This window comes from Abramis brama (genome assembly GCF_963993115.1).
Source record: "Abramis brama genome assembly, chromosome: 24".
NCBI lineage: Eukaryota > Metazoa > Chordata > Actinopteri > Cypriniformes > Leuciscidae > Abramis > Abramis brama.
In genome coordinates this window covers 7,492,703-7,506,953 of record NC_139986.1, presented here as the reverse complement: position 1 = coordinate 7,506,953, position 14,251 = coordinate 7,492,703, and the positions used below count along the sequence as shown (strand labels likewise).

Genomic DNA, 14,251 nt, shown 5'->3' with positions numbered 1-14,251 from the left:
AACAAAAAGTATTAGCAGCAACTGTTTTCAACATTGATAATAATAATAAATGTTTCAGGAACAACAAATCAGCATCTTAGAAGGAATTCTGAAGGATCATGTGACACTGAAGACTGGAGTTATTCAATCACAGGAATAAATTACCTTTTATTATATTGAAATAGAAAAGGTTTTAATCAAATCGAATCAAATAAATGCAGCTTTGATGAGCATTACCAGCCCCAAACTTTTGAACAATAGTGTATGTCACACTAAATGACACCTTTTTACACAGATGTTGGCAGAATTTGTTTTAGGCCAACAGCAGTTTCCCAGGAGGTGCTGCTCACTGGCACACAACTGTCCTTGACTAACCTCCCATTTGCATTCATCGACTCACATGCTTTCTCTCTCTTTTTCCGTCTCTTTCTGTAGGAGCTGGTGGGAAGTAACCCTCCGCAGAGGAACTGGAAGGGAATAGCGATTGCACTGCTTGTTATTCTGGTCATCTGCTCTCTGATCGTCACCTCTGTCATTTTGCTGACTCCAGGTAAGGAGCCTGGGAGCAAAGGGCCCGGGGCCACGAGCCTCTAGGCCATAGCGCGCACACACACACACATAATGCTGTTAACAAACCAGAATGTTTCAAATGTCTACATACAGGTGCACAATCCTATTACAGACACAGCCTTTCATGTTACTGCATCCTGCCAGAACACCTTGAATTTTTTTCCAAAACATATTGGCTTGTACTTGGAAGTTTCAATTGGGACTGGTTCTGGACACATTCAATGCGGCTGAACAACACAAATATAAAGTATATAGTAATGGGCTTCAGACTGCAACTGAATTGGTCACAAACAGTTTTTGGGCTTGAAATTTTGTTATTGCTCTTCACTCCTTTTAAAAGTAATATTATTACTTTACATATTAATTCCTGGCAACAGTAATTCGTTACACTACAAGTTAAAGGGTGTAGCCAGTTTGATCTAATATTTGATGATTTTTAAAATGTTGGAGATTTAAGTAGCAAATGAGATTCGCCAAAATGATTAAATATATTTTGAGACAAAGGTCTTCTTAATGATTTTCATTCAGTTTTGTTCAAGGTAATTTAAGTTTTTCAATAACGGAAGAATTTGTAAAAGTATGGTATTTGGGGTAAAAGGCTCTCCTGCTGTTAGGGCAAAATACACAATAATTAACATAATAAATTACATAAATAATAAACAGCTGGCTGACTTTTCCGTTTGCTGACATGACATTGTAAGATTCAGATGTTAAATATCATATATTAAGATGGGTGCCCACCTTAGAGATAATCACCATATGTGTAATGAAACTATCAAATTAAAAAAAAAAAACGATATTAATAATATCATATAATAAAATACAATTTATTGTTACTATTGCAAATCTATATTAAATTATTATGGGGTCTCCTTCAATGCTTTCAGAATGTTTAGTTTTTAAAATAATTTTGTTACTGTAATTTAAAAAACAAAAATCTTCTCTGCCATTGAAATAGTACTAAAAGAAGCATCCAAACAGTAAAGAACAGGATTAAGCTCTCAGCAGTGGAGGAAGAACCATATTTAAGTGCAGTTTATACGTGGCCAGTGAAGCCTGTTACTGGGCAATATAAATCTCTGTATTCCCTTGCTCTGAAAGCCATTAAAATCTCCCAGCCGTGCTTTAATTAGTGTGCTGTGAATGCTGGTTTGCCTACATTAAACTAGCAGATTCAGTCTTTGAGAAACTAATTGAGTAGTTTTGTCTGTAGTTTTGTGTTATTTCATACATTTACATATTTCTCTAATAATAAGCTCAGTGTACAATATTTTAATGGGAGGCACATATTGAGATGAGACACTGATTGGTTTTCTGCTTTTGAGCGTGTGTGTGTGTGTGCTCTTATGTATATAGTTTATGAGGACACAAATGTGTGTAATGACATGGCTATACAACATAAACATGGTTTACCAAATGGGTCTTAAAACAAATGACTTAAAACAATAAAAAAAAATGCAGAAAGTTTTCTGTGATGGGTAGGTTTAGGGGTGGGGTTAGTGTAGGGGGATAGAATATACAGTTTGTACAGTATAAAAAACATTATGCCTATGGAGAGTTCCTGTAAACCACATATACAAGTATGTGCATGTTGACATCCTCTTCTGTCCATTTGGACACCTTGTCATGCTGCAGTCTTTCACTTCACGTCTGTGCTCTATCTAAACTGGACCAGGTGATGGTTCAGGCAGTCAGGCTAATAGAGCAGAGAGAATGAGCACTGGCCGTAGAGACCGAGCAGGTGGCATTTCTAGCTTGAGTCCTGACGCCACTCCAAAACTACAGGACATTGTACAGGTCTCAAAGATCTCTACAGACTTCTGCCTGTAAACCAGGTCACTTACATAAGTGCACCTGATTTATCCAAGGCACATTGCAAATAATCCTATTCTTGACGTCAAAATGACACCATCTGCCCATTTTACTTATACGCAATGTGACATTTCACATTCGAGTCAAATAGAATGTTTAATGACAAAAACATGTAGGGTGTGATTTTATGTATCAGTAATTGATTGGATCATGAGAAGTGGTCTCTACATGTTGATGATTAGATTGGGGAGAGTTTAAAAAAGCAAGAGGAAATGGCGACTTTAGCTAAATCTCTGTCAGTTTTTCCCCTCGGATTTTTTTTTCTCTGGGGGGGTAGACCCCCCGAAACTACTTGTCAAAGAAGACATGTTTTTGAAGACAAATATCCAAAAATCTCAAAATTGACCAGTAAAAAAAAAAACCCGTTGTTTTTGCCTGCCGTGTCTCGCCTTAACAATCATAAAGTATAAATACCGGGTATCTCTCGATCTAGTTCAGTATTCTCAACCACAATCATGGGGAAGTCTGCTGACTTGACAGTTGTCCAGAAGACAATCATTGACACCACAAAAGGTCATGGCTGAAAGGGCTAGCTGTTCGCAGAGCGCTGTATGAAGCATGCTCATGGAAAGTTGACTGGAAAGAAAAATTCAAGAACTTGGGATAGCTTCACAAGGAGTGGACTGAAGCTGGAGTCAGTGCATCAAGAGCCAGCACGCACAGACGTCTTCTGGAAATGGGCTTCAGCTGTCACATACCTAGTACCAAGCCACTCCTGAACCAGAGACAACGTCAGAAGCGTCTAAAGAGAAAAAGAAAAAAGAGCTGGACTGTAGCTCAGTGGTCTAAAGTCTTCATTTCAGATGAAAGTAAATTTTGCATTTAATTTGGTAATCAAGGTCCCAGAGTCTGGAGGAAGAGTGAATCCAACTTGCTTGAAGTTTCCACAGTCAGTGATGATTTGAGGTGTCATGTCATCTGCTAGTGTTGGTTTCATCAAATCCTAAGTCAACGCAGTCGTCTACCAGGAGATTTTAGAGTACTTCATGCTTCCATCTGTTGACAAGCTTCATGGAGATGCCGATTTCCTTTTCCAGCAGGATTTAGCACTTGCCCACAGTGCCAAAATAACTACTGACGGATTTGCTCGCCATGATATTATTGTGCTTGATTGGCCAGCCAACTCGTCTGACCTGAATCCCATTGAGAATCTATGGGGTATTGTCAAGAAGAAGATGAGAAAAAAATGACCCAACAATACAGATGAGCTGAAAGCTGCTTTCACAGCAACCTCGGCTTCAATAACGCCTCAGCAGTGCCACAGGCTGATCGCCTCGATGCCACGCATCATTGATGCAGTAATTCATGCTAAAGGAGCCCCAACCAAGTATTGAGTGCATAAATGAATATATACTTTTCAGAACTTGAATTCTTTCTGTATTGTAAATGCTTTTTTGATTTATCATAGGAAATATTCTAATAATTTATATATATATATATATATATATATATATATATATATACAGTGAGGAAAATAAGTATTTGAACACCCTGCTATTTTGCAAGTTCTCCCACTTGGAAATCATGGAGGGGTCTGAAATTGTCATCGTAGGTGCATGTCCACTGTGAGAGACATAATCTAAAAAAAAAAATCCAGAAATCACAATATATGATTTTTTAACAATTTATTTGTATGATACAGCTGCAAATAAGTATTTGAACACCTGTCTATCAGCTAGAATTCTGACCCTCAAAGACCTGTTAGTCTGCCTTTAAAATGTCCACCTCCACTCCATTTATTATTCTAAATTAGATGCACCTGTTTGAGGTCGTTAGCTGCATAAAGACACCTGTCCACCCCATACAATCAGTAAGAATCCAACTACTAACATGGCCAAGACCAAAGAGCTGTCCAAAGACACTAGAGACAAAATTGTACACCTCCACAAGGCTGGAAAGGGCTACGGGGAAATTGCCAAGCAGCTTGGTGAAAAAAGGTCCACTGTTGGAGCAATCATTAGAAAATGGAAGAAGCTAAACATGACTGTCAATCTCCCTCGGACTGGGGCTCCATGCAAGATCTCACCTCGTGGGGTCTCAATGATCCTAAGAAAGGTGAGAAATCAGCCCAGAACTACACGGGAGGAGCTGGTCAATGACCTGAAAAGAGCTGGGACCACCGTTTCCAAGGTTACTGTTGGTAATACACTAAGACATCATGGTTTGAAATCATGCATGGCACGGAAGGTTCCCCTGCTTAAACCAGCACATGTCAAGGCCCGTCTTAAGTTTGCCAATGACCATTTGGATGATCCAGAGGAGTCATGGGAGAAAGTCATGTGGTCAGATGAGACCAAAATATAACTTTTTGGTCATAATTCCACTAAACGTGTTTGGAGGAAGAAGAATGATGAGTACCATCCCAAGAACACCATCCCTACTGTGAAGCATGGGGGTGGTAGCATCATGCTTTGGGTGTGTTTTTCTGCACATGGGACAGGGCGACTGCACTGTATTAAGGAGAGGATGACCGGGGCCATGTATTGTGAGATTTTGGGGAACAACCTCCTTCCCTCAGTTAGAGCATTGAAGATGGGTCGAGGCTGGGTCTTCCAACATGACAATGACCCGAAGCACACAGCCAGGATAACCAAGGAGTGGCTCTGTAAGAAGCATATCAAGGTTCTGGCGTGGCCTAGCCAGTCTCCAGACCTAAACCCAATAGAGAATCTTTGGAGGGAGCTCAAACTCCGTGTTTCTCAGCGATAGCCCAGAAACCTGACTGATCTAGAGAAGATCTGTGTGGAGGAGTGGGCCAAAATCCCTCCTGCAGTGTGTGCAAACCTGGTGAAAAACTACAGGAAACGTTTGACCTCTGTAATTGCAAACAAAGGCTACTGTACAAAATATTAACATTGATTTTCTCAGGTGTTCAAATACTTATTTGCAGCTGTATCATACAAATAAATAGTTAAAAAATCATACATTGTGATTTCTGATTTTTTTTTTTTAGATTATGTCTCTCACAGTGGACATGCACCTACGATGACAATTTCAGACTCCTCCATGATTTCTAAGTGGGAGAACTTGCAAAATAGCAGGGTGTTCAAATACTTATTTTCCTCACTGTATATATATATATATATATATATATATATATATATATATATATATATATATATATATATATATATATATATATATGTATGTGTATATGTATATTTGCTTTAGAGATGGAAAAAGTTTTTAAAACTCTTTTTCTCTCTTTGAATTAATGTGCATGATAAATCATACAGAAGACCAGGCAACATTATTAAGACAGTTAATATGGCCATTTATGATATACATTTTTGTTTTATTCAGCAAGGATGCATTAAGTTGATCAAAAAGTACAGTGAATGTGTTTATACATTTATACAAAAGGTTATATTTTGAATAAAAGTGGTTATTCAAGCTTTCTGTTCATAAAAAAAAAAAAATCCAGAAAAAAATAATCCACACTTCCCACACTTCATTAAGCAGCACAACCATTTCTAACAGTGATTATAATACATGTTTCTTGAGCAGCAAATCAGCAGAATTATTTCTGAAGGATCATGTGACACTGAAGACTGGAGTACTGATGCTGAAAATTCAGCTTTGTTATTACAGGAAAATATACAAATGTAAAACATATTCAAATAGAAAACAGTTATTTAAAACTGTAGTAACATTTTACAATATTACTGTTATTTTGATCAAATAAATACAACCTTGGTGAGCATAAAAGACTGCTTTCAAAAAAAAAAAAATCATACAGACCACAAACTTTAAAATGGTAGTGTGCGTTGGATGGATGGATGGATGGATGGATGGATGGATGGATGGATAGATAGATGGTCGCATTTATTTAGAAATTTATTTCACAAAATCCAAGACCAAGATCAGACATTTAATCTGGAAAGGCAAGTTATTCAACTACACAGTAGCACACAGAACAACAGGCTGAGTAGGTGTCCGGTGTGTTAACACAACACACTAACAGTTATTCAGCTACACAATAACATAAAGATCATATACCTGGGAGGCTGAATAGGCTAAATTAACATAAGCCAGTGAGTCCAACAAGCAAGTTACCAGTAAACAAGTTCACCAAGCACCCGCGATCTCATTCCACATCACTGAATCCATTGAATTTTCTTCATCCTTCTGAACAACTCCGCCATAGAGCGCCCTCTCGTGGCTGTAGACGGTAATGTTTTCATCTCAGTCTGAATTAATTTTGATATACAAGTCGCACCTGACTATAAGTCGCAGGACCAGCCAAACTATGAAAAAAAGTGCGACTTATAGTCCGGAAAATACGGTATGTGCTCGAGGTAAACTTAAGATATTTTGTCAGGGGACATTTTCTATTTCTAAATATTTATATTATAATATATAATTTATGCAGTAATTCATGCTAAAGGAGCCCCGACCAAGTATTGCGTGCATAAATGAACATATACTTTTCAGAACTTGAATTCTTTTTGTATTGTAAGTGCTTTTTTGATTTATCATTGGAACGAGCCAACGGTCAACGAACGACGTCTCGTGGTTCCATCACAGAAAGCCACAAAATCACTTTCCAGAACATCCTCATTCACAGTTCCATGCTGGTGGAATGATCTCCCCACCCTCATCCGAAATGCAGAATCCCTGACATCTTTCAAAAGACAGCTGAAAACCCATCTCTTCCGTGAGCACTTAACCTCATAAAAAAAAAAATCCTTTAAATCCTTGCTTATCGGGCTTATGCTACTCTGAACAATGCCTGAACTTCGTATTTTGAGCACTTCTTGCGTTGTTTCTTGCCTCTTCACGATGACTCGCTTAATTTAGTCCTAATTTGTAATTCGCTTTGGACAAAAGCGTCTGCTAAATGACTAAATGTAAATGTATTTATTATACATGTATTTATTTATTATATTTATGTTGTAAATCTATAACCTCCTACAATTTACCTTTTTTTCTAAAGAAAATTTCAACTTTAAAAACATTGCCCTTCCCAGGAGTCCCAGGAGGCGGTCTTAGTAATAGTGCCCCTGTCAGTTCATCCTCCTCCCCTCTGCCCCGCTGATGAACAGTTCAGTGTTATCCACACTGCCAGGTACAAAATGCTCCTGACACCCCACCACACTCCATCAATGATGTTCCTCTGGATGTCCTCTTGTCCTGGTGTTTTTTCTCAATCTCTGCTCGTGTCTCACTGTGACATGTCCTCTCTTTCATGTAACAGATTGGTTGATATGATGGGGCTCGATCAGTGCTTTGACTGGAAAACTGGGTCAGGTCTTCTTTTATCTCAGCTTTATTATTTTTTTTTTTTAAAGAAAACACTTCTCACTGAAGACTGACGCTTGACTGACACAATGACAGCTAATTGGACATGTCAGAGAAGCTTATTCCTTAGAGGGTTTGTGATGGAAACTTATTTTTCCGGGAAGGACTCCTTTTTCACACACATCTCTCAGGAACCGTTGCGCTCCGTGGCACCATAGTGGGGGGTCTGTCAGATAACCTTCCCAGAGTTATTTTCTCTTCTCTGTCCTGTAGTTACAGAAATTGCACTTTCCTTCTGCGTAGAGATCAGCCAAGTCACCTTCCGACTCTCCCGGATTTTTTCAGTGCGATTGCCAGAGTAATTCTCCCCCAAAAAAAGTGATTTTAAACGCCTTTTAAATATTTTGCTGATATCTAAGCTGACAGCAGTGAATTGAGTCATTTACACCAGCCTCTCTCATGAATACCAACAAAATCAGAGTACATAGACAATCCTGTGTGCATATCTTTTAAAGCACAAGATTGTCAATGCATCAAAAATACAGATGGCCTTTAATAATGTTCTTTCCTCAGCATTCACATTGCATTTTCACATCAGCAAATGATGAAAATAACACTCTCTTCTTCTGCTCCACAACAACGAAGCAGCATATATTAAGAAAAATAATGAATCATACACTGAACCGGAAGGTATTCATTTCCTTTTAATCGTTTCATTAACTTTGGGCCGAAGGGCTGAAAAGAAAGATCCACATGTCTGTCAAACAAAGAGCAGTGCATATGAAATCAGCAGTACGTTAGACCTACAGTCTTACAGATAACACTGTAATCTTCTTAAATAACAGAAGTTCCTTTCATTCAGCCATTCTCACTTTGAAGTGGAGATCATCTCCCATTTCTGCAGCTAATGAAAGCTCTTGCTGCTCTTTAATTAATGCTTGTGATTGTCCTCATTTTCTTATTTGTTCAGTTACATGGTCCTAATTTTCGCCATTTTCTTGGCTGTGAATTTCTAGGAGAGGTTCTTAAAAAAAAAAAAAAAGCTAAAAAAAAAATTCCCCAGGTGCAGGATATCTGTGAAATGGCATACTATACACTAAGCATTCATCAATCCGAAATTCAGTATCGGTATCGGATCCAGTACACTGTGTGAACTCATGGGGCCCTATCTTGCACCCAGCGCAATTGACTTTGTACAACCGACGCATGTATCATTCCTATTTTGCACCGGCGCACAGCGGACTTTTCCCTCCACAGACGCACGTCGGTAAACTAGCAAATGCATTTGCGCTCCCGGGGGCGGTTCAGCGCAAAGAGGAGGCGTGTTCCGGCGCAAACGTATTTTGCAGGTTTAGAAAACAGTTCCGCCACTGACCAGGAAAAACCTGGTCTAAAGTCAGTGGCGCGTTGCGCATGTTATTCATATGCTATTTTAAGGGCGCATGCTTGGCCATAATCAATGTAGCGTGTGCACAACGCGCATACACTTTGATTCTCTCATCTACACAGAAGCAGCAGTTTTCATTTTTGCAAATCATACATTATTATGATAGATAGATAGATAGATAGATAGACAGTTTTTTTATAAAAGCATACATCTAGGTTACACATTTACCCAAATTATCATACGCCTGTTTAACCGAAGTTAATTTGGGTGTGTTTCTCCATCCCCAATGTCACTTCTCTGTGTTTTACGGCCCTGACGAGAACGTCGGTCTCCTCGGCTGTGAAGCGCTCCTCGCGTGCGCCTGGCAAATCCGCCGTTATAATAGGAATCCGCCATGGAACAAGCGTGCCTGCTCTTAAAGGGAATGTGAGATGACGCTCTGATTGGTTTATTTCACGTTACGCCCAAACCACACCTATGAATAATGAAGCTACTTCAGACCAACCCATTTTAGATTTGCGTCGGGCGCAAGAGTCATTTATCTCGCCGGTATAATAGCAACAGCGCCCAAGACCCGCCCACAAAGTTACTTGCGTTTCGCGCTTGATACAGTACTTGCGTTTCAGACCGTTAAAATAGGGCCCATGGTGGTTAAGCTCCACAAAAGGCAAAAAAATATTATAACGCACCATTAATGTTTTTGTACACTTTTATGCACCATACTCTGAGTCTTCCAAAGCCAGCCTAAGTTAGTTTAAGTTAACGGAAACTCTTCCTCTGCTGCGGCTGTCAGTCATTCTCCGTTCAGCATTCAAAAAGCGTTTCATGTTATGACAGTCAGCACGATAAAACTATTCTCTCTGAGATGATTCAATATTACAAATATTATATTTAGTCTGTAGAGAAAGGTCTATGAATTTGCATGAAAGACTTTATCTAGCTGGAGTTAACTGTTTCTAAAAAAAATGATATATTCCCTATACCTGGTGTCTGTTATATCACAATAGACTTTGAATTCAAAGGAATTTAAAACTGAAGAAAATGTTATCAATAAAAAGCTAATACATAGCTAATACATTTGTGCCACTCTGTTTTATATTATGATAGTTTTGTGCACGGAAAGATTATTAAAAGCCTATCTTGTTCTGTCGTATCTATCATATCTGGTTGCCCCCGTTAAAAAGCTGTGCAATACATTTAAAATAAACTTCTTTTTTATTTTATATTTAGTTTAGTATACATATATATATATATATATATATATATATATATATATATATATATATATATATATATATATATATATATATATATTAGTGTTGTCAAAAGACCCGGTACTTCGGTACCAAGTCGGTACTAAAAAAATGTAAACGTCACGGTACCAAGTTTTCGTAAGTACCGGTGGTACCGAGGACCCGTTCAAACCCGGTTCCTTGATGCGCATGCATGCACTGAGCGCGTGCAGTTGCACGTCCTCTTTATTAAAGCGCTGAGACATGGCGACCGGCGGTGCTGCTGATGTGGTGGCTGTAAATCCACTTGTTGATAAGAAAGGAGGAAAGAGACACATATGGAAATATTTTGGATTAGGCTAATGTCACGTTGCCATAAGTGGCCGTTCACATTGCGCGTTTTTTGCGCGTGCAGATTCGTTATTCCAAATGTAGGCGCGCGGCAAGCTCGTTTTTCCAAGCGCGCCTATGTTCATGGTTGCATAGCAGCGACAGACGCCACGGGAGAGCAAGCGCTTGTGGAAAGGAGAAACTTGTCGATCTCCGAATGCAACGTTACATGAGGAGAGTAAAGATGGAAAGCTTTTAAAGATTAGTTCCATATAAATTCACGGATAATTTGTTGTTTTGTCGTTAGTGAAAATCAATATTGACCTTGTATTTGAAAAAGGATCCTCATATAAAAACAATACTAAAATTCAGAGTAAGTTCATTCGCATTCGGAGATCGACTATTTTTGAAGCGGTGTGAACTGTGCTCTCCATGATGACGAGGAAGTATCAGCCTTATTAGACATTCTCTGGTATCAGCAAAGAATGAATTGATTTCTAGCCCTTTGGTACCGAAATTGGTACCGAGAACCGTGGATTTTCACTGGTATTGGTACCGAATACTGAAATTTTGGTACCGTGACAACATATATATATGTACATTCCTTCTTATGTTCATTTATGTTTATTTGATGCTATAAATTAACTAGAAGGAAGAGATGATCGGTTCACGAGCAGCTTTAACTGAGGCTCTAATGCGATCTGTCAGACACATTAAAGAGCCACAAAATGGTATTTATTGTTTCAATTTCGTAAAAAAAATGACCAAATTTGAAAGTTGAGACTTTCATACTTATGATATATTTATCAAAAGTATGATATAATACTTTTATCTGTCCTGTCAGTGCGTTGTCAGTGTCCTCTCTGCTCCGCGATGTATTTTTCACTGCGTGAGAACATGGTGTGGCGTGAGAGCGCCGTGGCTTGTCGGACATAGCAACAGTAACTAAAGGGGGCGGGTCTTTGCGAACGGTCAATTAGAGTGTGTAAAAACCACACAATGTGCTTCCTGCCTATGACAGCTCCCAGCGACTTTTTCACTATTATACACACGTTGCTACATGGATGTAGATCAATATAATTCTATGTAGTTTTTCTTGAGTCTATTTAATAAGAATACAAATAATAATTTGATTTTTTTTGTTAACATTTTACCAGATTTAGCGCTTATGTTTTTATGTTTAGGTTTTAAAAAAAAAACTAAATTATGTACCTCACTAAATGTTTAGATTTTAGAAAATTACTGTCCACCAAATATTTTTTCTACAAGTACTTTGCTGCTGAATACCTGAAAAATAATTTTAATAATATCTGCTTTGATTTTGAAGACTACTATAACTATCACTTACATTTTCAGAAAATCTTGTTAATAAATAAAGTGCTAATAAATCTGACTGCATGACTAAACTTTACTGAGCTTTGTTTTCTGTGTTTGCATCAGTGCACTTAGGAAATGTGTGTTTACAGTGATGAATATCTATCTGCAATGGTGGGCAGCTCAGCTTTAACAGTGCACAGTCCAGACACGCTGCAGTCTCTCTATAGCAAGCAGCCAGGTGGAGAAGCTTCCAGCTGGGCTCATTTCTCCTCTTTGCACCATGCATCAGCTCTGACATAGACACACCAGCAGGGCATAAAACTTGAATACATGCCCAAGACATTTCTTTTGTTGTCACTCTTTGATTCTCACTTGACTGAACACACTGGCAGGGATTATTATATATTGTTTGCCTAATATATTGCTGTTTATGTAATATGTAGGTTTATCCACTTTTTAAGTTTCCACATTTTCTCATTTAAATGTTTCCTAGTATCAGCCTCAGGCTTCACGGACCGCTCATGGACAGCACGATGCATATTGCACAAAAAAAGTTGGGTTCTATCAGATTGCCTGGCTTTTATGCAATTTCAGGAAACAAAGTCATGTTTACAAAATCTGCTACAGTGAGCACTTCTGAGTGTTTTTTTTTGTTTGTTTTTTTTGTTGTTGTTGTTGTTGTTGTTGTCTTTTTGCCTTTTATTAAATAGGACAGTGTATAAATTACAGGGAAAGAGAGTTGGTCCAGTCGCACAGTCATGCAGGCATCCTCTTTATTATATATATATATATATATATATTTTTTTTTTTTTTACTGTTAAAAATATAATAGTATACGTAAACATAAACTATTTATCTTTTTTTATTTTTTTAAGAAATAATATGACCCTTTTATTTTGGGAGCAACTTACTACCTTCTACTGCAGCTCCAACTGCTTCTTAGAGTTAGACACTGGATTATCTAAAGTTTGCTAGGCTTATGGCTTCAAATCCTTGTTTAAACTATTAGGTTTCTAGTTCTAGTTATGCTCAGCTCTAAAACAATTTGTCTAGAAATTGCTTTTTTGAGTGTTGTATCTGTATTTATCTATAAGCTGTATTCAGTAATATTGAACAATTGGAAAAGCCAATGAAATTCATTGGTCATGTGGGAAACCTGTTGCAAAGACAGTATAGCCAATAAATGAGATATCCTCACACACAACTGTACATTCTGCTCTCAATTATGTCCAAATGCACATTTATCCACTCTTAAAAATCACAAAGAAAAATAAACTATGGTTGGTTGCTTGACAAATCAATCCAACAGCCCCTTCCTTCCAAATGGGCGGCTGAATAGCCCAGAGAGTGGACCAGACTATAGTTCACAAGGCAATTTAAAGGGCAATTTTAATAGTAATAGTACAAATTTTAACTATTATGCCCCTTTTCACAAGATGTAAAATAAGTATCTGATGTCCCCAGAGTGTGTATGTGAAGTTTTAGCTCAAAATACCCAACAGATCATTTTTTACAGCATGTTGTCACTTTTTGGGGCTCAGAAAAACGCACCGTTTTAGTGTGTATCAAATGAGCTGCTGCTGCCGGCACAGAGGGTGGAGCCTCACGAGGGCATCTGATAATATCAGAACAGAAACTCTCAGTAGCAGTGTTCATTTCGACCCGGAGTCGGACAATAATGCCCACAGAGCCAGAGAATGTATGCTGTATAGAAATAGAACAGGTATAGTCTAGTTTAATTACGGTTATAACTTATTTTTCAACTTGCTTTTATCCACTATTGGTACAAGCCTGTTGTAGCGGACCCCGTCCGAATGATGGCCAAACATATACTTATGAGTTCAATGAAGTTTATTGTACATGACACAAAAGATGAAGAGTCAGTTTTACTCCAATCACTGTAAGAGCTGTATAAACACCATATAAGAAGTGCACCATATAAGTGAGCTGTCATAAATTGCACGCTCTCACTTTCATTTCTGCCGTGATGAGTATCGTTAGGCCTATCGCTCCGGAGACTGTAAGCTTGATCACGAACAGTTGGTACAGATCCATCCTCGAGTAACAACGAGAGTAAATGAAAACTGCTATGTTCATTCTTGCATCCAACAACAAAACATCTCAATCACTTTAGAAGACATTCTTGTTTACAGCTGCTCCGGCGTGGAAACAGTGGCGGACTGTGTTTAGCTCACTTAAAGGAGCTGTATGTAAGAAATGTATTTCAATTAATCATAAAATGGCCCTGATATGTCACTAGACATTAAGAAATCATGTTCATTTCAAATACTTGTATCACTGACAACAGTAGTCCGGCCAGGAT

The 14,251-nt window shown here is 38.2% G+C and overlaps 1 protein-coding gene across 1 annotated transcript in view; it reads left to right on the top strand.

Annotated features, from left to right (window-relative positions):
• dpp6a (dipeptidyl-peptidase 6a) overlaps positions 1-14,251 on the top strand; it is a 185,623-nt gene that overhangs the window by 68,223 nt on the left and 103,149 nt on the right. The window contains 1 exon segment of the mRNA XM_084103255.1: positions 415-529. Within this exon segment, the coding sequence (XP_083959381.1) occupies positions 415-529 (115 nt within the window).